General features: G+C 36.6%; 5 protein-coding genes across 10 annotated transcripts; 3 read left to right on the top strand and 2 right to left on the bottom strand.

The window, feature by feature from the left end:
- Positions 1–6,837: 6,837 nt before the first annotated feature.
- Positions 6,838–9,661, top strand: LOC114536090. Of its 3 annotated transcripts, none has more exons than XM_028557445.1 (3): positions 6,838–6,940; positions 7,549–7,724; positions 8,396–9,661. In XM_028557445.1, the coding sequence occupies exons 2-3, from the start codon at positions 7,587–7,589 to the stop codon at positions 9,650–9,652; spliced, it is 1,395 nt and encodes a 464-aa protein (XP_028413246.1). In that variant the 5' UTR covers positions 6,838–6,940; positions 7,549–7,586; the 3' UTR covers positions 9,653–9,661. The 3 variants fall into 3 exon arrangements, with proteins under 3 accessions (XP_028413246.1, XP_028413253.1, XP_028413260.1); XM_028557452.1 differs by lacking the exon at positions 6,838–6,940 and adding an exon at positions 7,086–7,117; XM_028557459.1 differs by lacking the exon at positions 6,838–6,940 and having other exon boundaries at positions 7,532–7,724.
- Positions 9,662–10,673: 1,012 nt separating this feature from the next.
- LOC114536115 lies at positions 10,674–17,156 on the top strand. Of its 2 annotated transcripts, none has more exons than XM_028557469.1 (4): positions 10,674–11,002; positions 13,853–13,953; positions 14,429–14,605; positions 15,797–17,156. In XM_028557469.1, exons 3-4 carry the CDS (start codon positions 14,480–14,482, stop codon positions 17,054–17,056), a joined length of 1,386 nt encoding a protein of 461 aa, XP_028413270.1. In that variant the 5' UTR covers positions 10,674–11,002; positions 13,853–13,953; positions 14,429–14,479; the 3' UTR covers positions 17,057–17,156. The 2 variants fall into 2 exon arrangements, with proteins under 2 accessions (XP_028413270.1, XP_028413274.1); XM_028557473.1 differs by lacking the exon at positions 10,674–11,002 and adding an exon at positions 11,633–12,019.
- LOC114536128 (ribonuclease P protein subunit p14-like) lies at positions 17,152–19,957 on the bottom strand. 3 transcript variants are annotated; one of them, XR_003688399.1, is made up of 6 exons: positions 19,826–19,957; positions 19,277–19,373; positions 18,990–19,066; positions 18,418–18,496; positions 17,851–18,099; positions 17,152–17,629 (listed from the first exon to the last, which is right to left on the bottom strand). XR_003688399.1 is itself a non-coding variant. In XM_028557483.1 (5 exons), the coding sequence occupies exons 1-5, from the start codon at positions 19,882–19,884 to the stop codon at positions 17,531–17,533; spliced, it is 411 nt and encodes a 136-aa protein (XP_028413284.1). In that variant the 5' UTR covers positions 19,885–19,957; the 3' UTR covers positions 17,152–17,530. The 3 variants fall into 3 exon arrangements, 1 of the variants encoding a protein (XP_028413284.1); XR_003688401.1 differs by having other exon boundaries at positions 17,856–18,099; XM_028557483.1 differs by lacking the exon at positions 17,851–18,099.
- A 612-nt stretch (positions 19,958–20,569) lies between these two features.
- On the top strand, positions 20,570–23,323 carry LOC114536272 (superoxide dismutase [Cu-Zn]-like). The gene is made up of 5 exons (XM_028557609.1): positions 20,570–20,744; positions 21,591–21,687; positions 22,246–22,315; positions 22,639–22,756; positions 23,064–23,323. Exons 1-5 carry the CDS (start codon positions 20,676–20,678, stop codon positions 23,169–23,171), a joined length of 462 nt encoding a protein of 153 aa, XP_028413410.1. The 5' UTR covers positions 20,570–20,675; the 3' UTR covers positions 23,172–23,323.
- Positions 23,324–23,784: 461 nt separating this feature from the next.
- Positions 23,785–25,636, bottom strand: LOC114537002 (c-Myc-binding protein-like). The gene is made up of 6 exons (XM_028558216.1): positions 25,534–25,636; positions 25,076–25,148; positions 24,923–24,971; positions 24,481–24,610; positions 24,162–24,197; positions 23,785–24,050 (listed from the first exon to the last, which is right to left on the bottom strand). Exons 1-6 carry the CDS (start codon positions 25,552–25,554, stop codon positions 24,036–24,038), a joined length of 324 nt encoding a protein of 107 aa, XP_028414017.1. The 5' UTR covers positions 25,555–25,636; the 3' UTR covers positions 23,785–24,035.
- Between the last annotated feature and the right edge of the window lie 339 nt (positions 25,637–25,975).

The raw sequence follows: 25,975 nt of genomic DNA, 5'->3' as shown, positions 1-25,975 counted from the left end.
GCAAGTTAGTGCTTCCACCTTCTAAAACAGTGAAGACCATTCTAAGGATTTCAATCAGGAAATAGCTGTTGAAACAAGACAAAACCTTGAAAAAGCCACCAGCTTTAACACCAGAATCGTTCTTCTCTGTCGCATCTACATCTTTCAACCAATTAAGAATGGCCATGTAGCTACTGCAGATTGCTTCTACCACGAATAAAGGCAATTAAATCTCTAATCAGGCTGAGCATATCTCTCATTTCCTTGTTATTTTTCATCGCAACTTGGACTGCTAGGTTAAGTGTATGTGCACGACAATGAACGTAGGTTGCACGATTTTCCTGATGAAGAATTTTTGTTAATGGGAAACTGAAAGCGTATAAGTACAGTAGGAGGCAAAAGTTTGAGTCCACTGACTGTATTTCGTTGTTTTAGCAACATATATTAATATTCTACAGAAAACCTTACCAATAAGTGAACTACAAAAAAGTAAATGAGTAAACAGAAAATGCTGTACAACAAAATTCGAGATGTTATCATATTCATTTTACGTATGTTAATGTGCAAACATGCATTTTGTGTCAATGCTTAGCGTCCCTCTTTTTGCTCTTGAAATGACCTTTATTCTTGCTGGCATAGACTCCATAGGTTTTTTAATGTCACACGTCCAATACCTTGCCAGCATTTGTTGACCATTTGCCTCAAGTCATCCTGGCTGGTGGGTCTGTGCCTCGCCCTTTTCCGGTTAAAATGGTCCTACAAGTGCTCCATAGATTTTAGATCTGGAATTTGAGGTGGAAAGCCCAGGGCCGTAGCTAGACCGCTTAATTGGGGGGGGGGTGTATATTCATATATTCATGTTTATATACCGTAGGAACAATAGCGTACAAAAGAAATCAGTCGGGCATAGGACGAATATATGAATAACACCCCCCCCCAATTAAGCTTCTAGCTACGGCACTGAGAAAGCCATGAGAACGAGATCACCAAAACGAGTTTGCTTCTAAAAGATTTGTGGCACATAAAAGATGTGCATGTGCTTAGGGGGATTGTCATGTAGTTAGACGCGCGCGATCATCTTTGTACCAGATGAAATTCCATGTCCTTGAAGAATTGGATGATACTTTTCTTTAATTAGGATCCTATTATATTTTTTAATATTGCTTAACCGAGCATGACCGAAGCAGCTAAAAGTTTGCTTGAGTAGGATTTAGTTTCTTCGAACCTCTCCAAGGTTAATTGGATACCACCTTTTTAAATTCTACCTTTTTCTGCGAACTTACGATGAAAGAATTCTTCAATACTCAATGCAACTATTTGTCCTTGTACACCATCACTTTTCCCTTTTTCCCACCCATCTTGGGCAGTGTAAAGGAATAAGAACTTTATTTATAATTTAGATCATTAGGACCAAAACAGTGTGCAATCAATATGGTTTACAGTACTGAAACATTAGCACGCATGTCTTAACGCAAATACTGCCAGGATCTTATACTGGAATTCTACAACGACTAGACTCAAACTTTTGCTTGCTACTGTACATCTTTGACAATGGCATAAATCCCATCACTAGTTGTTATGGAAGTTTGATAAAAGCCAAAAATAACTCTTCAATCTGAAAGTTTTCCTGGACAATTCGAAAGCAAATACTTATCTGCTCCTTGTTTGACACATCGACAGTCTCATCAAGAATCATACCATAATATCCGGCATTAACTGTCATCACTTCGTCTTTTAATTTTTGTTGAATTGCATGACTGAAGATAGTCAAAATTTCATTTGTAATTTCTGGTGACAACCATTTGAACTTCTCCTTCCTCTTTAACCAATTATCAAGCTCTAAAACGTCATCTGCTCTTTCATTCAATAGAGTTAATAGGTTCGATTCTTGTTCAACCTTTCCTCTGATTGACAGTCCTTCACGACCAAGATATCAAAGACTGGTGAATATTTTGACCAAAGCAACTCTATTGTCTTTCATTTGTTTCGTATGACCACTACTAATCAATTGCGAAACTGATTTTTTTCTCACTGATGACACCATCAAAACTGCAGCGCGGTGAAAATCCGATTTTTCTTCTGTCTGAAATGTTTCTAGCGCCTTTTTCCAGTTTCCAAAACCGTTCTCAACAAAAAATTTGGCTAAACTATTCTGAGTTGATGAAGTAGGAAATGGCATGCTCTTGTCCCTTGCAGTTTTGCAAATGCTGCAAAATGCTTTCTCTTTTTCATTTTTGTAAAATAACCAGTTAAATTTTTGTTTCCATTTATCTTGAAAAGTTCTTCAGCATTTTTTTTTGGGCTTTGTCGTCGCGTTTTTCAGTAATTTATCTGCTGCCAGCGCTTAAGTCCTCCTTAGCTAAACCAGCTTCAGTCAATTCATCGTCAGCTTGTGGTGATAGTTCATCGATCGGCTCGCTTGCTCTTCGTTTTCTTACAACAAATTTGTCCATATTGAAAACATAATTGATAATTGCATTTCTTAAAAAAAGATCACTAATATGCTTAAGCTAACTTAGGTATATACTTCATTTAAGGCGATTCAAAAAAGTCTCCTGCATAAAATAACGATACAGAAAGAAGTGGATGCGATCGAAATTCCGTATTTCGAAATTGCTTTTCCGAGTTGTTTGATATATTATTATATTCTCTGATAATACCGTTACATGTTTATATAAAGCTGCCTTTCAGTTAAAGATTCAACATTGCTCTGATGCAATTATTACCTTTTGCAATTATTACCCCCCGTACTCTACGCCTATGATAATAAAGATAAGCTTTTGCAGGATAACCATCACGCCCTGCTTCCCCGATCTGCTGATTATAACTTTCCAACGCTCGCGGTACTGTCACATGAATTATTTGTCGCACGTCAGGAATTGCGGTGCCCGCGCCAAGTTTGGCACCGCATTATATTCTGCCTGTGAGTTTGTTTGTTCGCATCAATACGTTTCCTTAATCGCCTAGTAAAAATTCCTTGCACATGCTTGGAATGCTTGGAATTTTTTCCTAATTATTACTATTAATCTTGTTGTACGTTTGCCAAATTCCTTTTTTAAAGGAACGCTCTTTTTTCAATTTCAATCTCAAACTCTGATAATTGCGTGTATCTCTGCTTTTATGCACCGAAGAAGGACAAAAATACCACCATTCGATTCAGCGTAAGAAATTATACTTACAGGTCTTAAATATATTACTAAACAAGAGTATTCGCAGCGATTTATGACGTTTGAAAGACAAACGAAATTGAATTGTTGACAAATCGCTCAAAATTACTATGCTATACTTTACTAGTAATAGTAAGTTTGGTCTTTGATATCTTTCATATCGTTGGTTTTCTCTTTTAATTTTCGTCCTTAAATAAGTGGATCGGTCTTACATTACGATTTATTTTATAGTACTTTGAGCCAAATATATTCTATTTCGAAGGTTTTAAAGTATGGTTTCAATAAGCGAACTTCATGACAAATCGCTCAAAATTATTAAACAAATTAAAAATGCAGTACGCTTAAACCTTGACTTCTGTATCGTTGCTTTTCTAGTTTCCGGCTCTACACCAGTTTATTCGTCTCACGTTTCTCTTCATTTTGATAGTATTTTTAGATAGTATTTTTAGCCTAAATATTTTATTTCTGAAGATTTTAAAACGGCGCAATTTTGACCTTAATGTACCAACCAACCAGGCTGCGGCCGACAGGAGAATGTAAGTTGGTGATGTCGTTAGAAATGAGCGGACGTTTTATTTCTAGGCAAGCATTGCGGGCACCGCATTTTAGTACTGTGTCTGGTATTTACTCCGAGCCCTATGGCAACAGTTGCAAAAATAACTCTGGTTGTCTTAAGGTCATAGCAAGGGTCAGTCAATTGTTCTAAGATCGTTTTTTTCATTCCGTTTGAATACCCGGAAGAGTCAATAGCGTACCGCAATGCATTTAAAAAAGTTGTCATAATGTCATAATTTATACGTTGAAATTGCAATAAACTCTACCCCTTTGCACTACTTTGTCTTACAGAATAGTAATGAGCTACAAAATTTGGCGCGAAAAATTTCCAAATATATTGGAAAATTTGGTCACGTGATACCAGCCTTTGCCAGGGCCTTCTCTCCACCTCGCCCCCTCCACACCAAGGCCCTGGGAACGAGGTTGCTCCCGCCCATACCAGACCTATACACAGTACGATTTTGTCAATCTTTTCTAAAACTAGCTTGCGCGAGCTGGTATGCGCAGTGCAATTTGTTGTGTCGATTTATGGCAGGCGTCTCTCCCGCTTTTTTCCTCGCCTTCCCCGACACAGCTAGCCTATGCCAAATATAAATGCCTAAAATAAATACATAAGAGATGCCTGCGGAGGAGGCTACGTGACACTTTAAATCCCACCCTGAACAGAATTGAATGAATATTGTGGCATTCGTCAGAATGATAATTCCATACAACTTATCGTGTAGTCTAAATACAGGCCTTTTGACATATGAGAAACGCAACGATTATGGCGCAATCGTCCAGCAGGCATATAGAGACCACAGACCATGGCTAGTGGAGACCGGAACCATATCACAACAATAGACCTTATGCATAATGACGTATCAAACCATCACGCCTGCAGGGAATTCGGGTTTTGGTAGTCACGGCATAGGCGGCCCAGAACTGATCTCACTGACCTGGCACTACGCTCATGTTGTCTGAACAGTCTTATATTATGATAAGGTTGGCAACTCTCACGCCAAATAAGCTAAAAACGCACGACGGTTGACTTAAACACCTTCACAAAACTGCAAATATTTCATAAAAATATGGCGAGTAAGAAAAAAAAAGTACAACACATTAAACTTGAATAATTTTACTACATTTATACTATGTTTTTAGCATTCAAATGTATTCCTATACATGTATAAAACGTGAATGTTTTTTGGGTTTCTGGCAAATATATTACAAAACCTATGCTGGGGACACCTTGCCTATACCTTCGTCATAATTTTAAATTGAAAATAGAAAGCTGAGCCTGATTGGCTATTTTTAAACGACAGCCAATCAGCTTTCTATTTTCAATTTTAAAAATATGACGAAGGTATAGGCACAGATTAGCTATATACAGATATGAAACTGAAGCCAAATCGAGTCACACGATTTTTTGCCTAATGTGCGCATGCGTAACTTGCTTGGCAAGTGTCATGTTGAAATTTAATGAGTAAATCGATAGAAAAATCGAATTTTTGACAAACAAATCATGATTTAAACAAAACCTTTAGGGCCATGTCCCATTTGACTTAAAATTTTAAAAAAGATGGATGAAGTAGATCTTCTGAGCTAAGAACTGGTTTCTGAAATTATTTGATGCAGGCAAAAACAGTAAAAAATATAGCTGAGGAGTGCAGGGCTTGCCGTATGGAAAGCTGTGCAATGGTTTAGCACTGGCTGAGTTATTTTTGAATTTATAAAACATGTAATACATTCTTTAGATACAATATATCTCCAGGAGATAAGACGAAATGAATTAACAAATATCTAGGGATTAATAGAAATGTGAAAACGAAATGATAGGAGCTTAAAAAACTTTGTGTACTTGAAATGAACAACAACAACATGCGGAACATGGCAGGTAAATACGACGAGCAATTCAGCGTATTTAGTGATTTGGCTATAAAAAAACAACTTCATCACCCTTGTCTTGGACTATTTTTCACACAAAATTTACAAATTGCTGCTTATGCGCGACTATTATGACCATATACGAGTCTTTTTAGCGGAACTCTGAAGACAAAAAATACAGACATGGCCATATTATGTTTTGAGTTTCGGGTTTAAAATTAGCAATAATTAGACTCTTTGCTTTGATATTTTTTGAAAAAACAGATTTAAAAGACGGTTAACAACTTGAAAAATTCAGATAAATAATATTTACGTGTAAATATGGGACTTCATTGAAAAGAATTCAGCCAGAGTACATATACTCCATAGTGCCAATGCAAATATCTTTCGGCATCACTTGCACCAGCTTTTTTGATTTTCAAAAGTCAATTTTGAGCTATAGATATGCTCAATTGCCTTCCCACAATTAACAAAGGATACATACACCGACACTCTTTAAGAATTTATTCCCGAAATAGCCATAGGTAGCGCGGGTTTTTAAAAAAAGCAATTTTTCGTCTTAAAAACGGCGTTTTACTCATTAAATTCCCTCATGACACTTGCCAAGCTCGCCGGAAGTCAACACGCGCTGGCTGCGCGTGGGACACAAAACAATCAGCAAAAACACTGAAGTTTCATATCTGTATATAGGTAATCTGTGGTATAGGCAAGGTGTCCCCAGCATAGGTTTTGAAATATATTTGCCAGAAACCATAAAAACATTCACGTTTTATACATACATAGGAATACATTTGAATGCTAAAAACATAGCATAAATGTAGTAAAATTATTCAAGTTTAATGTGTTGTACTTTTTTTTTCTTACTCGCCATATTTTTATGAAATATTTGCGGTTTTGTGAAGGTGTTTGAGTCAACCGTCGTGCGTTTTTAGCTTATTTGGCGTGAGAGTTGCCAACCTTGTCATAATATAAGACTGTTCAGACAACATGAGCGTAGCGCGAGGTCAGTGAGATCAGTTCTGGGCCGCCTATGGTCACGGCGGAAAATTCAAACTTCAAAATTTGACCAGATCACCAGAATTTCCTTCAGGTGTCACGGATTGTTTATGCCTCATTTTACGCAATGTCTATATATTTCCACAGTTCGCTGGTTACAAGAGCTGTGCGAATACTATTCCTTTATAATTCAAAAGAAAATATGCAAATACATCGTTGCGAAGAGGGGAAAATCACTGAACTGATTAATACAGCTTTATCCGTTGTACAGACATTGAACGATTCAATGAACAAGTGGTTAATGCAGACATGTGAAAGTTTTCTCTTTAAAGAGGAGCTATCTCACATAGCAATTTCAAACACTGTACATACGAGGGGTAGGTATATACTTACTATATGTATATATATCTCTTTGTTGGTAAAGGTTTACACATGAACAATTTGTCGGGTCAAATTAGAATTATGTGATCATAATCGATGGTGTAATGTTGATGCATGTGATTGCTTCGTGAGTCGTGTACTTTCAATGAAGTTTGCGCGATAGATCTCTGCTTGTGAGTTTTCTGATATATCAGTGTATGAATATGTTTTAATATTGTGAAGTTGGTTTTATTGATTAAAATGGGGTTCAACAGGAAACGCGATTAATATCACAAACTGTTTATATCAGTTTAGCTTGAAGGCGCCAGACGCACGTATTACTTAATAAAAAACGTTAGCTTGGATTGATCAGGGCAAACTCCTCTAGCAAATTTATGCCTTATTAACTAGCATATCATAGAGTGTGCTACATTCGTAAGCAAAAGGATAAAGTGTATCGCGGTAGATAAGCGTTTTGTTTAATTAACATATATCATGTATGTGAAACAATTCTTGTATCGTGTCCAAGGGTTAGATTTCTTGCATATTCCAGGGCGGAAGTTAGTAAAACATCACTATAATACAAAACCCTTGGTTTATAAGCTTTTTATCTGAACGTATATAGACTTTGCGGTCCTCTACTAGCTCTGAAGCGCTCAAGAAATGACATTGACAATGTCAGTGGGAAAACAATTGCCGATAGTCAAGTTTTCATATGCTCGGAGTTTCTTGGCTGGATGTGAGACCTATTTCATCGCCCCGACTGCCTGGTATTATGTGAGATCTTTGGGACAAGATGAGGTATGAATTTGAGATTTGCAAACCATCATTTACGATCCAACGAGTTATTTAATATTGGTAATGAAACAAATAGAAGTGCAATTATTGCCAAGATCATACGAATACACGATTTAATTCATTAGCTCCGTTTACACTACATTCAAGGCCCGTTTACACTGCATTCAATTTCTTATTATAAATATGAGAGCACAACATATAACATTTAAGAAAGCCATCAAAACAATTTAAAGTTTAAAAGTAAATATATTTGTAACGTTTCGTCTTTAACCTAAGACATCTTCAGACAAGTGATATAAAATTACATGAGATTTGAATATATATATATAATCTATTTACATATGTAAATTAATCAATTAAAGTAAATTAATCAATTTATCGGCCTGGCATAAATGGGTACCCGTTGTACCCGTGTCAATTTCATCCCTGCTCGGCTTTTGTATTGATAGCCTGAACACTAATAGAAATGGGCACCGGTACGATTTTGCCGTGCCGTACAAATAAATTGAGTGTAGTCTAAACAGGGCTAGTAATTTGTCACGACAATACTTGGTAAATAATAAGATTTGGAATTATTGAAATTTACTACCGAAATTCCTATTTTGACCCTTATGAGCAGACGACATGCGCAGAACAGACATAACATCATCAAGAAATTATCATTTTATTGACAGCTTTTTTTGGCATTTGTATTGTCAGTCTTCAACGTCACTGCTATCATTGGTGGGCCGCTATTCGGTCGCATCGTCGACCGCTTTGGCTACCCGAGGCACTTCTTTATTCTCACTTGTTGCCTTAAAGTCTTCTCCTACGTTCTCTACAGCATCAATATTTCAGGATTCTTTCCTTTGTTTGGTCGACTGATCAGCGGACTAAGCGCTGGTGGTACCGTGGCAATACTTCAAGGCCAGGTCGCATTGCAAACCACGGTTGAAAATCGGGCCTCAGTTTTTGTTTTAATGCAGGGTATCTACTGCCTTGGGGGAACGTTTGGACCCGCCATTGGGAGTTTCATCACATTCGACGTTACAATTTGGGGATGGCATATCAACCAAGGAAACTCTCCCGGGTTAGTACTGACCATGATTTGGACCGTATATTTGACCCTGGCTTTGATAGCGCCAAAGCACATGTGGGTGGAGACTGGGACAACCCATTCGAAGGGTGCCCGAAGTTTGAGCGATGATGATACGAAGAGTGGCCGAGATCTAGTCGAGATGGATCCGAGTTTAAGCAAGAAAGAAAAGCGCGCCGAAAGTGCCAAAGATCATTTAATAAAAACGAGCTCTCGCCGAACCCTCGCCGGCACCGATCACGAAGGTTTGCCGAAGATTGAGTGGAACTCGCGAATTTTATGCCTACTTTTTCTGGTATTTTCGAACGAATCTCTGTCGAGTACGGCGACATTTTATGTCCCAGTTCTTGCCTTGAATCATTTCCATCTTAAATTAATCCACGTTAAATTGCTCTTTCTCAATTGTACGGCTTTCACTCTTCTTGTTTTAATTCTCTTCTCGATGGCTTCCAAACGTGTGGAAGAAAGGAAACTCTTTGTGGTTGCCTTGGCAATGCAGTTAACCGCATTAGCCTTGCTAACATCGCTTGGTTTTGCCTGGGAACACATCAGTTACTTTCAAAACTACATTCTCCTATTGTACATATGTTTCGGTATGCCTTATTTCGCCTTTCCGTTCAGCAACACCATTCTTTCGAAGATTACTAATCCAGGAAATGCATCTTTCTACCAAGGGGTATCTTTTGCCGCGATGCACTTTGGTATTGTGAGCAGTCGAGTTGTTATAAGTTTCATTCAAACACAGGAAGTTTTGCTAATCTACTGTTTAGCATTAATTTGTCTTTGGTTGGTTGGCTCCGTGTGGTTTTCTATACATTTCAAGCAATTTGCTGGAACAGGTTATGATGATAAATAAATTTCAGGTTTTAAAAAAGAATTTTAAAAATTGAATAAAATTTGTCACCGAAAAATTCTAATTTGGCTGTAATGTGACAGAAATTGCCTAAAATATCTCATAAGTATACGAAGCATATCAAATAATTGAACCCATTTGGGAGTTAAAATGCATTGTAAGCTCTGTAAATAAAAAAGAACAGTTCTATCAAATAGTTTTTCTTGCACACGCGCCACGTTGAATTAGTTCAATTGGTTTAAACACTTTCGCATTAATTAACCTGGGAATTGTCAATATCCAGCCATAAGCTCGTGGCTAATTTGAATTTCAAGGTGTCAGGTTTTTTTTACTCACCCTGTATACAGGGCGTCTCAAAAAAAAACGAAAACTATTGAAATCACTCAATGTTAAAATTTGAATGCAGTGTGCACGAATTTTAGCCCGTGGGGATTTAATACAACTTATGAAATGCTAAACGCTTTGTCTTGCTTGAGAAAGGGGGCATAGCGAAGGTCATGGTGATTGAGATGCACATTTAAATATTGTTATCCATATTTGTAAATTGTAAATATTGTTAATAAATATCATTTTTGCGTACAAACAAATTTTACTGCATCACATGTATGCATAGAAATGCTTATGGCAAACATTTATACACCTGTGGGTCCCAACAGAGTGCTTAGGCATTCAAACTCTAACAATTACATTGTTATGGGTGATTTCAATAGTTTTCGGTTTTTTTGAGACACCCTGTATGTGGGCAGCAAATGATCTATATAGGGTATATAAAAAAGAAGACCTTTAGAAATCAAGTTATAATTTAAATGGCTGATCAATTTTCCAAGCCCACGAGTGCACAAACATGCACAATCAAATAAATGATGAGAAACGCAACGCTTATGGCGCAATCGTCCAGCAGGCATATAGAGACCAGAGACCACGGTAGACCGGAGACCATATCACAACAATAGATCTTATGCATAATGACGTATCAAATCATCACGCCTGCAGGGAATTCGGGTTTTGGTAGTCACGGCGGAAAATTCAAACTTCAAAATTTGACCAGATCACCAGAATTCCCTTCAGGTGTCACGGCTTGTTTATACCTCATTATACGCAAGGTGTAATGCCACAGTTCACTGGTTACAAGAGCTGTGCGAATAATATTCCTTTATAATTCAAAAGAAAATATGCAAATATATGGTTGCGAAAAGGGGGAAATCACTGAACTGATTAATACAGCGTTATCAGTATCCGTTATACAGACATTGAACGATTCAATGAACAAGTGGTTAATGCAGACATGTGAAAGTTTTCTCTTTAAAGATGAGCTATCTCACATAGCAATTTCAAACACTGTGCATACGAGGGGTAGGTATATACTTACTATATGTATATATATCTCTTTGTTGGTAAAGGTGTATACACATCAACAATTTGTCGGGTCAAATTAGAATTATGCGATTATAAACGATGGTGCAATGTTGATGCATGTGATTGCTTCGTGAGTCATGTACTTTCAATAAAGTTTGCGCGATAGATCTCTGCTTGTGAGTTTTCTGATATATCAGTGTATGAATATGTTTTAATATTGTGAAGTTGGTTTTATTGATTAAAATGGGGTTCAACAGGAAACACAATTAATATCACAAACTGTTTATATCAGTTTAGCTTGAAGGCGCCGGACACACTTAACACTTAATAGAGAGTAGACCCCTTGGCTATAACTTAGCATCAAATGTGGTATAACAACTGCCGAAAGGCCCTCAGGTCGAAACGTCGAGAAGTGTTTCGGCTATTTAGGCAGTTATTATACCACATTCAGGGCCGTAACTAATTGGGGGGGGGGGGTGAATATTCATATATTCAGTTATGCCCGACGGATTTCCATTGTGAGCTATTGCACTTACAAAAGAAATCCGTCGGGCAGAACTGAATATATCAATAAACACCCCCCAATTATCGTTCTAGTTACGGCCCTGACCACATTTGATGCTAAGTTGTTTGAAGACGCTGCCATGCTGCTCCTTGGTTATATTGGCTCTTGGCTATAAGTTTGATCAGGGCAAACTCATATTATTATTAATTCTAAGATGGCGGATGCGGTTGGTATATAGAGCTCTGTTAATTGGTCTGAAATTACCCCTCACAATTGGGATCTTTGCGAAATAAAACGGTACAAGGAAGAGAAGTGTTTTACATATGACGGTGAAAAAATTAAATGGTCGGATTCAGTTCTTTCGAAATGCGAAAGCGATTTACGAATTGTTTCGTTACTCAACCTGGTTCGTTGGACGGAGCCGGGTGGTAAATATAAGAAGTTTCGCAGCTCCCATACTGATTTATCTATCTCTTGGAATCATGACCTTCACACTCTGTCCTTCAAAGGTGATGTTGGTGATAGTCCGAAGAGCTTACTTATTTATATAAGTACATCCAAAGCGCCTACATTTGAAGTGAGCGTATTTCCTGACCCTGATCGAGACTGTCTTGTTTTTGATGATCCGTCGCTTATCTCTGAATTAATGCCGATTGACCTGGTTTGTGATACTAACGAATCTATAATTGTGAAATAGAGCCATCTTCTCTTAGCATCTCAACTGCCTCTGATAGTACAACTATGGACAAACTACAAGAGTTTATTGACATATATTAAAAACCCGTGGTGAACGAGTTACCTTTTGCTCAATCAGTCGACAGTTCAACCCCCTTTAATAGTTAACCTGCACCGTAGAACGAGAACGAACGAGTAGCCTCATTAACTGAACGAGAGTACGGTTCACAATCGTTCAAATAGATGGTTTCTATTGGCTAAAACAAGTTTATTATCATATTTGTTTGTATACTTTAAGCCATAGCATGCATATTTTGGTGAGGTAATTTTGTGTTGTGATATCGTGTATATTATACGGTTAAAACAGGGGGCATGCAACAAGATGACGATGATTGATGAACTGTAATGGTATATAACATCCCAAACTGAGGAATAACTAAGTTGAATAATATTATATATAGAACCCTGAGTATTTTACCGAAGTCGTCAATTCGTAAACTCAATTGAATTTTATAGTTAATCAAGGTCGTGTTAAGTAGCCTCAATGCAATTATTACAACATTTCTTAAGCATTTCTTCATGTGTTTTAAGACATTTGCATATACGTGTATTTATATGCAATTCCAGGTGGATTTGCAATTGTGCGAACTACGAATGAGCGGTTTAAAAAAGCATGGCAGACGACGTAGAGGTTTTAAACATAGTGCTATTAAATTTGCACAACGCCGTTAAGCAATATATTCAATGTATATACCGGTGATAAATGCCGCAATGGAAGAGCAGACAAGCGAGATCGAAGCGACTGACGACAATAATTTAACTATCGTAATATAGCAGTTACTGCTGATTTGCATTTAAGTTTACTGTGGCTATGGAACTTATTATGCTCCCGGGATTTGAATATACGTTTTAACTGGCATGTTATGAAAATTACAATAATATGACAAAGTCGAGTTAAACTTAACGCTAAATAGTTTCTATCACATGAAATTCCTTTCTGTTATGATCACCACCTATTAGGCTCACATAAAAAATGTGATGAAATTACAATTCTTTAGGCGTTTTCATGCAGTTACAAGATGTGAGATTTTTACGTGCGCATGCATGTGTATTGCATATCCCCAAATATATATCTAATGGTAATACATGTCTGTGTGTATCTTCTTTACGGCATTAAGTTAAGACTATCTTCCACCATCCCTGATTGAATGAGCCGAAATGTAGTTTTTCTATCAGCACAACGACAGAAAAAAATATACAAGCATTACAATACGGTTGAAAACATGTTTAGTATACAAGCGACTTTTTGTCGCTCATTCGTTCGTCGCTTTCGTCCATTCGTGCATGTTTAAATATGCAAACCAATCAGCTTTTCGCAATTTCAATGAAAACATTAGCATACTTGCATATTCGTTCGTTCTCGTTTTACGGTGCAGGTTAACTAATAAGCCGGGTAACAACCCCCTCTAAAGTACCGGCCTTGTCAACGAAAATATTGGAGCAAACCCAAATTATCGAGATTAACAACATTAAGTTATGCAAATTGTCTAAGGAAAATTTACATTTGAGATCACGATTATTGAATTTGGGGCAAAAATTTCTCCCTGAAAAGGACCTTACTGATACAATTAATTCTAGTAATACCAATAATATCCCCATTAATACAGAAAACAATCTTCAAGTTGATGCTGCAGAACGTGCCGGTCCTAAGGAGTTTCTCCCGAATAACAACCTTTCAACTAATGCCTCGGGGCGCGTTAATCTAAAGGTGAGTCTTCCGGAAAAAAGTGTTTCAAACTGATTCACCGGAGTGTGTTGATCCTAAGGGTCCAAATTAGGTGCTAACATCTGGAGTACTAGTAGTGAATAGGCCAATAAGAAAAAGTAAAGCAATGACACCCTGCCCATTTTTAAAAAGGATAAAAACGGGATGTGCTAAATGTTCCTAAGATTTTTGCAAACACTGAACGTTGTAGAAGTTTTATTACCTATAGATATTATTAGTTGGTTGTTTATCATGTATGTGAAACAATTTTGTATCGTATCCAAGGGTTAGGGGTAGATTTTCTTACAAATTACAGGGCAGAAGTCAGCATAAAATATCTGTATAATACGCCCGACTGGCCTTGTTTGCCTAACAATCTGATGGGGAAGGGGGCGCCCTCGCGGCACGCCCATGGCCATCTGTTACATCGAAAGTTGACAACCCTTGGTTTATAAGCTTTTTATCTGACCATATATAGGCTTTTCTGGTCCTCTACTAGCTCTGGAGTGATCAAGCGATTACATTGAATATGTCAGTGGGCAAACAATTGCCGATAGTCAAGTTTTCATATGTTCGGAATTTCTTGGAGGGATGTGAGACTTATTTCATCGCCCCGACTGCCTGGTATTATGTGAGATCTTTGGGACAAGATGAGGTATGAATTTGAGATTTGCAAACCATCATTTACGATCCAACGAGTTAGTTAGTAATGGTAATGAAACATATAGGAGTGCAATTATTGCCAATATCATTTAATTCATTGAACTTTGTTTACTGCAGTACACTCAAAGCACGTTTACACTGCATTCAATTTATCGGCCCGGCATAAATGGTACCCGTTGTACCCGTACCAATATCATTCGTGCTCGGCCATTGAATTGTTAGCCTGATGAAATAATAACCCTAATAAATTGATTGTAGTCTAACGGGGCTAGTAATTTTTCATGACACTACTTGCATGGTAAATAAAGCGATTTGGAATTATTGAAATTTATTACCGAAATTCCCATTTTGTATCCTGAATGGTGATTGGCTAGCTGTATTTACTAGATTGGTTTTTATTGGCCATGAGCAAGACTGGAAATACCCCTCGCCAAGGGTGCAATTATAGCCCCGTTTACACTACACTCAATTTATTATATTAGCACGGCTAAAATGGGTACTCAGTATTAGTGCTCAGGCTACCAAAACAAAGGCCCAGTTTATTACAGTTCACTGGGCAAATCAAGTCAAGGTCAAGCTCAGTGGTCAATATTAAAAACCATGTTACACGGTGCAATTTTTCTTGCAACTGGCGATGCAATCTTACTTTCAAGAGATTACTTAAGATAAATTAGTGCAGAGTTTTCAAAATGTATATGTTAGAAACGTACATGGAGTGTAATAGACATAAATGTTTCGTTGTTGCCAAATTTACATATCTTAAAAGTAGAATTGAATTCCAAGTTGCAAGAAGAATTGCACGGTGTAACAGTGCCTTAACTCGTATTTTCTTTGAATAACACAATATTAGGTTTATACATTTTACCGTTGCAGTTGCCGTTGTATTTCCCAAACTCTCAATTGTAAAGTGTAAACAGGGGTTATTGCTCACATAGGATCTCTCGTATGCCAATGAAATTGCAGTAATTCCCATTAATTACAGAAGATATACAATTAGCGTTAAAAACAAGCTTTTTCTTTCGTGAGAAGTTGTTTTTAAAGCTTCTAAAACCATCCTTACGCAAAAATTTACGCATTCGAAACATTGAAGACATTTTGTTCGCGCGTCACACCGCCCCCTATGAGCAGACGACATGCGCAGAGCAGACCTTTCAACTTCAAAAAATTATCCTTATATTTACAGCTTTTTCTGGCATTTGTATTGTCAGTCTTCAACGTCACTGCTATAATTGGTGGGCCGCTATTCGGTCACATGGTTGACCGCTTTGGCTACCCGAGGCACTTCTTTATTCTCACTTGTTGCCTTAAATTCATCGCCTACGTTCTCTACAGCATCAATATTTCAGGATTCTTCCCTTTGTTTGGTCGACTGATCAGCGGACTAAGCGCTGGTGGTACCATGGCAATACTTCAAGGCCAGGTCGCATTGCAAACCACAGTTGAAAATCGGGCCTCAGTTTTTGTTTTAATGGAGGGTATCTACTGCCTTGGGGGAACGTTTGGACCCGCCATTGGGAGTTTCATTACATTCAACGTCACAATTTGGGGATGGCATATCAACCAAGGAAACTCTCCCGGGATAGTACTGACCATGATTTGGGCCGTATATTTGATCGTGACTTTGATAACGCCAAAGTACATGTGGGTGGAAACTGGGACAAGCCATTCGAAGGGTGCCCGAAGTTTGACCGATGATGATACGAAGAGTGGCCGAGATTTGGTCAAGATGGATCCGAGTTTAAGCGAGAGTGAAAAACGCGCCGAAAGTGCCAAAGATCGTTTAATAAAAACGAGCTCTCGCCGAACCCTCGCCGACAACGATCAAGAAGGTTTGCCGAAGATTGAGTGGAACTCGCAAATTTTATGCCTACTTTTTCTGGTATTTTCGAACGAATCTCTGTCGAGTACGGCGACATTTTATGTCCCAGTTCTTGCCTTGAATCATTTCCATCTTAAATTAATCCACGTTAAATTGCTCTTCCTCAATTGTACGGCTTTCACTCTTCTTGTTTTTATTCTCTTCTCGATAGCTTCCAAACGTCTAGAAGAAAGGAAACTCTTTGTGGTTGCCTTGGCAATGCAGTTAACGGCATTAGCCTTGCTAACATCGCTTGGTTTTGCTTGGGAACACATCAGTTACTTTCAAAACTACATTCTCCTTTTGTACATATGTTTTGGTATGCCTTATTTCGCTTTTCCGTTCAGCAACGCCATTCTTTCGAAGATCACTAATCCACAAAATGCATCTTTCTACCAAGGGGTATCTTTTGCCGCGATGCACTTAGGTATTGTGAGCAGTCGAGTTGTTATAAGTTTCATTCAAACACAGGAAGTTTTGCTTATCTACTGTTTAGCATTAATTTGCCTTTGGCTGGTTGGCTCCGTGTGGTTTTCTATACATTTCAAGCAATTTGCTGGAACAGGTCAATATGACGATAAATAGATTTTAGATAGCCGAAAACGGATTTATAAAAACTATCGTTTACAAAAATTAAAAAAATACACTATTTGCGAAAAACTATCTTGAAATTTTTTATCAGAATCAGAAGAAATTTTTTAATTTTTTTATTTATTTTTTATATCTAATTTTTTTTTATTTATACATATGCATGTTTGTGACATTCAGGTCCGGTCCAAAGATTGTGTGTTCGTCCGAAATCAGGAGACGTGCCTTTACAAAGTGCCCTTCTCACTGAAAAAGGTGGCCAAAAAATTTTTCAATGTGACCTTGTATGCATTTACCGTTTTGAAAATATGATTGTTGTATAATTCTGTTATATTCTCAAAGATCATTTGAAATAAATTCAATGCCCTCTTTTCCAGAAAAGTGCCCGTGAAAATTTGTGCCTCCTTAATCCACTTGCGACGTTCCGGCTGGTATGCTTTTAGTAATTAAACCATAAATAAAATTGCTGTCTCAAAAAGTTTTAAAATATCGTGGTTGGTTGATATTGTCAGCTTCAAATGGTGACCATGTTCGACTGTCTGTTGCCAATGACATTAAATAAGGTGACACCTTAATTGAATAATAATTATTATTTGTTAAAGTAATTCGCAGATCCTCATGTACAATGACTGACGTCATACAACGTTTCATGCACTTTATACGTCATAACGTAGCATAAAAACCCGCAGACTGCTCCATTTACTCTGCGGAGTACTCCAGATTTCAGGAGCAGTAATCAATGGAGTGGAACAGAACACTTTCACGTGAAAGTTCGGAACTTTTCAGATTACCTTACTTTTGAGTAGGGGCAGTTAGAACACAACACGTGACACGTACAATTTAAGATGCATGTTCATACAAAAGCAAATAAAACGATTATTATTAGAAACAAATAAAACGATTATTATTAAATGAGGTTGAACATGATAGGAAGAATTGTTGAGCTGAAATTACGAAGACATTTTTTCTTCATTGAGTCGGTCTTCGTGATTTTTTCGATGATGACGTTTGGCGAGTAAATGGTAAATTGCATCCCGCCTCTGTTTAACAAAATTTCGAAAAAAAATACACTTTTTATTTGCAAAATTTAAGCATTTTTAAGTTGTTTTCAAGTCTAGAAAGGACAGATAAATTTAGTAAATATATCCAAGGTGTTTTGTATGCAGTTTTTTTTCAAAAAACTAACGTTAATTTTGTGTTTCAAGCGTTGGTATTAATGTATGCATCATATTTTTTGTCAGAGAGTTTCCAGCCTTAGGATAATTATATTCAAAAAATAGTATGCGGTACTCGCATTGACCAGGCTGCCTTTGTCCAAAGAGTTAGTTGTTTTCGTAATAGTATCACTGTATATTTACCTGTTTGACACGAAAACGACATTCACTGCCGTTATAATTACTGAAAAGCGTCAATGAACTCCAAACTTTGACCAAATTGCTAGGGTAAAATGAAAAAGATAATCCTTTAATAAATTAAGGGATCATTATAGGCGAGAGATGATTTAAAACTTGAGAAAACTCTATGACTTGAACTATTTGTAGTGTGATATAACAAATAGTAACTCACTAATATTACTTATTACTAATATTAACTAATGACGTCAGGATGTATATAAACTAAGTGTATTGACATTAAAGGGTATTATTGTTCGAGACATAATTGCACACTATTAACTTGAACTCATTCACATGGGGAAATAATATTCCGTGACAGATTTCATGTGAAGAATATATTTTGCTTGCAGGGATTTGTGACAAATTTAATTTACGTGTCATTGACTTGCAAAAGTAATGGACAATGTGATATGTGTGGGGATAAACTTAGAGTGACCTGTTAACATACTCAAGTGTTGCTATGTTGCATTGTTTTAACAATAAAGTTGAGATAATTAAAGACAAAAATATAAGTTGCAATAGACCAAAATATTTACTTCGCTTTGACTCTCAATATTATTTCACCATTCGACTGCTCACATTTTAAAACATCCACAGTAATTGAAGCTCCAACCTACATTACAGATTTAGGCATTTAAGGCATAACATACAGTATTCTGGTACATCAAATCATGGCAGATCATTTAATACAGTATAATAGGACATGCAATATAAGTAGACATGAAATTATAAATTAATCCTACTCAACAACAGCAAGATATTAAACTATATAGCACATATACAACTATATGTTTATACAACAGTGACAATATGTATTTCATACCAAACCATGTAATTGTTTGAGAGCAGTGCCAATCAAGCTTCGCAATTTGACAGGCTCCAGTATAATGCATGTCATTTTATCGCTCTCCTCTCTTTCCCTAATGAGATTTAAGTGCTTTCATTTTGATTTCATTGATGAAAAAATGATATATCAGTGCTTTCAGATCGAGCTATCCAGTATACATAAAGTTAGGTTTCCTCAAGCAGTAACACTGGATTAATAACAGCTGATCCTTACTGGACCTCTAAGAAGAACAGTTAAGAACTGATAGGGCTATCCAGTATAAATATAGTTAGTTTAGTTTAGGCTTCCTTCTGTAGTAACACTAGATCAATAAGAGATGATCCTTACTGGACCTCTGGGGAGAACAGTTTAGAACTGATAGAGCTATCCAGTATAAATATAGTTAGTTTAGTTTAGGTTTCCTTCTGTAGTATTAACACTAGATCAATAAGAGATGATCCTTACTGGACCTCTAGGAAGAACACTTTAGAACTGATAGAGCTACCACAAAAGTGACAAAACATATAATTAACTGTTTAAACTTACAACACGCATTTAAGGTAGTAATATTCGCTCTTCTGTTTAATAGTAACTGTGCTTGACATTTTGTAAAGCTATTTTTTCAAAATTAATCCGGCGATCGCCAAAGATCTAAATTATCTGCACATGTTTATAGTTGTAAATATTTACATTCTATAACTATTTTACAAATCCCAGCCCTAGCCATGAACGACGGTCACTATTGCTCCAAGGCTGACCGCTGCTGAAGCGTTTGTTGTATGTGGGCGCACGTTTACGTATCATTTTCTCGGGTAAATTTCAGTTTCATATGCAGTCCAGCGTTTAAGGTGGAGTATTTCAGCTGAAACATTCCCCCAATCATTTTCGTTTCTGAGTTCAGAGTTCTTACTTACTGAGTTCAGAGGTTATAGTGTTATCAATGGTGTTATCTTGTGATGTCCCAAAATTCACGAATTTAATCCTTAATCTAATCCTTTAGGGTTAGTAGTTGAACTTGAGTAATAGAGTTTTTAAAACATGTTCAGAATCCACATATATAATCTCAATCCACCAATACAATCTCAACTTATCAAACTTTAATCCTAAACGTGGCCCTAACCTTGGACCTTGGACACGAAATTATCACCATTACCACAAAAGATTATAGATAGGTATAGTAAAAATCTTTTATGCACCGCCCGGTTTCAATACAAAATTTTTAAGGTTTCGGGGGGGGAATATTTATGCTAACCGCAGCCATGTGGCACGCCCTCGTGACAACACCCACGTGCATGAAGTATAAATTGTGTCATGCTTCTTGCCCAGACGTACATTACTACATTTTGGATTAGAAAGCCAAGAGTTTGCAGAAACGTCGCTTCAAATCGATCCAACAATGCCAGTCAAAGCTGTATGCGTTCTTAGAGGTGATAAGGTCAAAGGAACGATAAATTTTGTGCAAGAGGTAGGCAAATATCGCTAGATTTTAACGAAGATCCAGCTGAAATTCGCCCCGAATTTACTCCGAAATTTCAATTGTTTACACACTTAATTGTGCTTCGCTCTTATTCTTTCTGTCCTAAGTGATCGTCTTGAATCGCTTTACCAGCAAACACGGGGGGAATTTTTGGGAGATTTGGTTCAAATTTGCGCTCAAATGCGAACAGTTTTGTAGTACGTTGTTACGAAATGGTACGAACTTTGCAGCATGATTTTAAAACACTATTTATGGTAGCGCTCTCTAAGGCGATTTGCCGTCAAATTTGCAGCTAAATTTAGCAATTTTTGTGCAGGTTTTTCACGAAGGTTTCTATTACTTCACCCCTGCAAGTTTTGGTTACAAAATGCCGGGAAAATTTTGTACAAAATTGAAAAATGATGTACAAAATTCTGATTGTACGTAAATTTGTATTGTACATATAAAATGTGCCTGTATTGTGTTGAAAATCATCATTGCAGTTTATTTTGTTATTACCCTTGTTGAGTATTCAATTTTCACCCGTACCTTTGATAAGCAGTTCATTTGCAAGTTTACGCTAGGTTTTCCAACTACTTTATATGCACAGTTGATGCTTATTGTTTTGAAGTTTTTTGAAAATTGGCTTGCGGAAAAGTTACTGGAAATTTGATTGTTTCAGGACACTTTGAATTTCAGTATGAACAATATACATTTTCAACAACCCATGCAGTCAGCATGAATACCCTAGCTAGTTTTGTGTTTCATATGGTAGTTAATAGTGAACTAATTTATTTCCAGTACATAGTTTTGTGTTTCATATGGTAGTTAATAGTGAACTAATTTATTTCCTAGAAGCCTGATGGTGATTGTGTCGTGACAGGTTCTGTTGAGGGCCTTTCAGAAGGGAAACATGGTTTTCATATTCACGAATTTGGCGACTACACAAATGGTTGGATATATTTCCATAGGATATATATATTAATTACTTTTGATATGCATGTTAAGAAGTTATTTAACATTTCTGTCATTTTGTGAATTTTGGAATTGGGGGAATGCTTACATTATGCATAATGCATTACATACATCCAATGGGCGTGGCCTATATATGGGCGTGGCCTATATATGGGCGTGGTTAATATATACTGAACACCTCTTGTCTCTACCGACTCTATGTGGCATAAATACTTGTCTGAGTTGTCTCCTGTGATTATAACTATTAGATAGCAAAATATTTTATACAGTTACAGTTTACAACAATTTGCTTACATGAGTTCCAACAAAAATATAACTATTACAACCGTGTTTTAAACTGTTTTACCGAGTTCTATACTTATATAATTATCGTTTGGGGGAACGCTGTTCCCCTTTTTAAAATAGCGTTCCCCCTGCAAAACATGATTGCTTCTTTAAGATATGCTATGACTTAGTGTTTTTATTTCAGTCTTCCTTTTTATAAGAACTTGGCATAGATAAATGTATCTGATTAACTTATGTCCATAATCTCCAGGATGTACAAGTGCTGGTAGTCATTTCAACCCTTTTAAGAAGAACCACGGTGGTCCGGACGACACAGAGAGGTGATTCAAATAAACTACTATTGAGAGTGCTTACAGGCATTAAAAGTCAAACTAGCTTAGTTCTGCCATGTCTTTTATAATGAATTTCAGTTGTTATTCATGTGCAATGGTACATTTTGTCCCATAGAAATTATTAGTGGATACAACTAGTGAACATGCATTGGAGTTGTGGTACATCCGCATGCATTCCCTGTGCATACAAGCCAGTGATACAAGCCCCGTCCTCTTATTCCCAATCCCCTGCAAAATCTATGAAGGTCTTGGGTATGAGAGTCAGTGTACATCAGAAATGTCATTTCTATTCTATTGACAAAATTAAACAGGCACGTTGGTGACCTTGGAAATATTGTAGCAGATGCCAGTGGCCTTGCAAAAATTGACATGAAGGATAGTCTTGTAAAGCTTAGTGGAGAATATTCCGTTATTGGACGCTCAATTGTGGTACGTACACTTTCAGAAAATATTTTAGTTTATAAGTCCTTCAAGATGATGAAGATGAACTGAGAGTAAAATACAAAAGTGAGCACAGTGATACAAAAGTCGGTGCATTTAAACTCAATGGGTTAACAAGAGACACTGACAGATAGCTTTTTTAACTTATTGACTGACAATACTCTTCCACTGATGAGTAAGATCATAAGACATTATGGACAGAGTAGAATACTATAGTAGGCCACATCTGGGTGTATTGCAAGCTGATTTAACAAGAGACATTCCTAGATAGTTTAGTTCTCATACCTTGCAATAGGTGCATGAGGGTGTTGACGATCTTGGCAAAGGAGGACATGAAGACAGTCTAACAACAGGTCATGCTGGAGGCCGTCTGGGCTGTGGTGTGATTGGAATTGCAAAGTAAAAAACCAAATGCTAACTTCTTTGCTATTGTTGAAATTGTAGTGCACAGTGCTTGCTAGTTAGGAAGATGCGAACGATACTGTGTTCCATATATGCATAGAGAAAATGTTAGTTTAAGGTAAATAAACTTAGTCAATAAAATGTAAAATATCATGGATGCTTTTGCGTTTCCTAATCATCAGCCGGACCCGTTTATTAATTAAATGAACCTAATACTTACAGGTACCAGTACAATCAATATTAGCATGAATAACAGCCTATATTTACAATTCCTGATTTCACATCATATCTGGTAATTTTCAGTCTGTTTTTTTTAAAGAGGCTGCATCTAGCTCTATATAGAGATCAGCATTTATTAGTGACCATATGCATGGTATGAGAAAGTGTAAAGGAAGAATGAAAACCCCAAACAACCCCCATTGCTCAATCTGTGGCCTCTGATCTCCACATGTTAGCTCAATGCTACATTGTTTCTGAAGTGTTATATCACACAATACTATCACAACAGTGAAACAATAGGTAGACTTTGGGTGTTTGTGCTAGGCCAGGTATTGACATATCTCAAGTTAGTCAAAAAAGATTTCTATCTGAAATCATTGGCACTTGAAATTTATCTGCAAGACAATGTATGCATCATCAGAAGGTGAGTTTTAATTGCATGTTTGAACCATTCTTTCACAAATAACAAAGTGGAAAAAAGTGAGACACAAATTCATAACTGTACATCTACAATAACAAAGTGTTTTTAAACATATTTACCAAACATGATTATTACAAAAAATTACTTCTTCATACAATCTAGCAAGAGCATTTTAAAATGATAATAAATATACACATTAAGTCTTTATGTTATATCAACTTTGTATTAACTTTCTTGTGGCTAAAACAAAAAGGTATGTGGTTAGTTCCATAGATAGAACAGTTTAAAAATGATAGAACCAGCCAGTATTTAAAGAATAATTTGATTTTATATGGTATTTTATCAACTCACTGCTTGGTCATCACCAGCTGGCTCGTATTGTTGAAGCTTTATATGAGGTAAAAAGGAATTTCAATTTTTTCAGAGACAAATGGTGATAGCCTATTGTAGAATACTATCTACATGGGTCCATTGTGTTTGAGATCTTTTTTCAGGTAGTTCAGACACAAAGTTCAACAGCTTATTGTATAATACTACCTGCAGTGCATTGGACCTCAAAAGTTTGAGATTTCTTGCTCAGGTAGTTCAGACACAAAGAACAACCGCTTTACGTAGAATACAACCCAAGCTGAACAATAATATTTAATTTTTTGTTATTTCCCAGTCTTACTTTTTGTCGCAATTCTTCATTTTCTTTCGTCAATTGTGCATTTATTTGCTGCATTTGTTCCAGATTCAACTTCAGCTCCTCAATATCTGCAGTCTGAGGAGGCCCACTCTGTAAAAACTTGCTTAAATATCTGAAAATATTGTGTCAAGGAGATAAGATTTAAACTTTAATTGATTCATTAAACTGACAGCACTCTTCAACTGACGAGTAAAAACATTAAACAGAGTGAAATTCTAAAGGAGGCCACATCTGGGTGCATTGCAAGCTAATGGTTAACAAGAGACACTGACAGATAGTTTTGTGAGCTCATTAAACTGACAATACTCCTCCACTGATGAGTAAAATCCACTGGAATTACACACAGAGTAAAACACTAAGCAACTTCAATTCAAATAGGTACATCTTAATAATATAATGGGTTGATAGGAAATGTAAAGGATACTCTAGAGCATTAGTTGGTTTCTCTGGCTCTTCATATAAAGATACCAAAACTAAACAGACAAAATAAAAGTTGAAAAAGTTGAAGGAAATGTTGCTAAAGCAGGTTATTCTAAGCTAATGGAATAAATTTATCAATTTGAAAAAGGTGACAAACTTTTTGTGATGGCATCTAGGACTCCAGCCTTTTCGAGATATTTTCGAAACTCTTCTCGTTTTGAGTCTGCCACCTTAAAATGCAAGTCATAAAGGAAATTTACAAAGGGTCATCCGGGTGCATTGCAAGCTCATAGCCCTAATAGGTTAACAGAGACACTGACAGATAGTTTTGTCTTCTACTGATGAGTAAAATCATCAGGCATTAGACAGAGTAAAATACTAAAGCAGGCCACATCTGGGTGCATTACAAGCTAATGGGTTAACAAGAGACGCCGTTTAAAAAGGATTAATAAAGGGTTTTGCCAACGAAATCCTAGCATTTGAATGTTACCATTTTGCCCGCGAAAAAAGGTAACAGACTGTTACATATATTTAAAACCCATTTTACGTGTCAAAAACCTATTATCAAAGTAAAATTTAGCAAAAGAATTTGGGGAATATGGCTGAATCACATACCTTGTATTGTGTCTGGTTCATATTGGAAGATTGCGTGAATTTTTAAAATGAAAATTTCGAAATTTTGTTTGAGATTGATTGATATTTGTTTACAGGAAAATGGTTGCCATATGTTGTTGAGCCTGCGACTGTTGTTTAGTTACATGGAAAAACTTCATTTAAGAAATTCAATAATGATAATTTGTATTTTAAATTATTCCATGAATCCATGTAGATTAAAGAATATTTAACTCCACTCAAGAGTCTCAAGAGATTAGGTTAAAATTAGCATTCGATTCCAGATTAGGGTTAATTATAACAATTATAATTTGTATATGTATTTGATTTTTAAGGGAAAAAAAGATTTAAGGGAACTAAAACTCTGAGTTACTTCATCGTAATACTCGCTGCAAAACATTAAAACTTACCAGTGCAAATTAACAGGAACTTTGACAGTGTAAAG

The sequence above is a fragment of the Dendronephthya gigantea genome, unplaced genomic scaffold (genome assembly GCF_004324835.1).
Source record: "Dendronephthya gigantea isolate DGI-Jeju-01 unplaced genomic scaffold, DenGig_1.0 000002F, whole genome shotgun sequence".
Taxonomy (NCBI): domain Eukaryota; kingdom Metazoa; phylum Cnidaria; class Anthozoa; order Malacalcyonacea; family Nephtheidae; genus Dendronephthya; species Dendronephthya gigantea.
Note: the sequence above shows the minus strand (reverse complement) of the source record. Positions and strands in the feature narration are given on the sequence as shown.

Bases quoted from the DNA above. Each gene is read 5' to 3' on its own strand.
- LOC114536090 (XM_028557445.1), top strand. From the start codon at position 7,587: ATGACATTGACAATGTCAGTGGGAAAACAATTGCCGATAGTCAAGTTT. The intron at 7,725-8,395 runs GTATGAATTTGA...TTTTATTGACAG, and splicing joins GATCTTTGGGACAAGATGAG to CTTTTTTTGGCATTTGTATT.
- LOC114536115 (XM_028557469.1), top strand. From the start codon at position 14,480: ATGTCAGTGGGCAAACAATTGCCGATAGTCAAGTTTTCATATGTTCGG. The intron at 14,606-15,796 runs GTATGAATTTGA...TTATATTTACAG, and splicing joins GATCTTTGGGACAAGATGAG to CTTTTTCTGGCATTTGTATT.
- LOC114536128 (XM_028557483.1), bottom strand. From the start codon at position 19,884: ATGTCAAGCACAGTTACTATTAAACAGAAGAGCGAATATTACTACCTT. The intron at 19,374-19,825 runs GTAAGTTTAAAC...AAATCTCATTAG, and splicing joins TACTACCTTAAATGCGTGTT to GGAAAGAGAGGAGAGCGATA. The intron at 17,630-18,417 runs GTAAATATACAG...TATTCAATTAAG, and splicing joins GTCGTTTTCGTGTCAAACAG to GTGTCACCTTATTTAATGTC.
- LOC114536272 (XM_028557609.1), top strand. From the start codon at position 20,676: ATGCCAGTCAAAGCTGTATGCGTTCTTAGAGGTGATAAGGTCAAAGGA. The intron at 20,745-21,590 runs GTAGGCAAATAT...TTTATTTCCTAG, and splicing joins CGATAAATTTTGTGCAAGAG to AAGCCTGATGGTGATTGTGT. The intron at 21,688-22,245 runs GTTGGATATATT...CATAATCTCCAG, and splicing joins ATTTGGCGACTACACAAATG to GATGTACAAGTGCTGGTAGT.
- LOC114537002 (XM_028558216.1), bottom strand. From the start codon at position 25,554: ATGAACCAGACACAATACAAG. The intron at 25,149-25,533 runs GTATGTGATTCA...TTGCATTTTAAG, and splicing joins TGAACCAGACACAATACAAG to GTGGCAGACTCAAAACGAGA. The intron at 24,972-25,075 runs GTTTGTCACCTT...TTGTCTGTTTAG, and splicing joins CCTAGATGCCATCACAAAAA to TTTTGGTATCTTTATATGAA.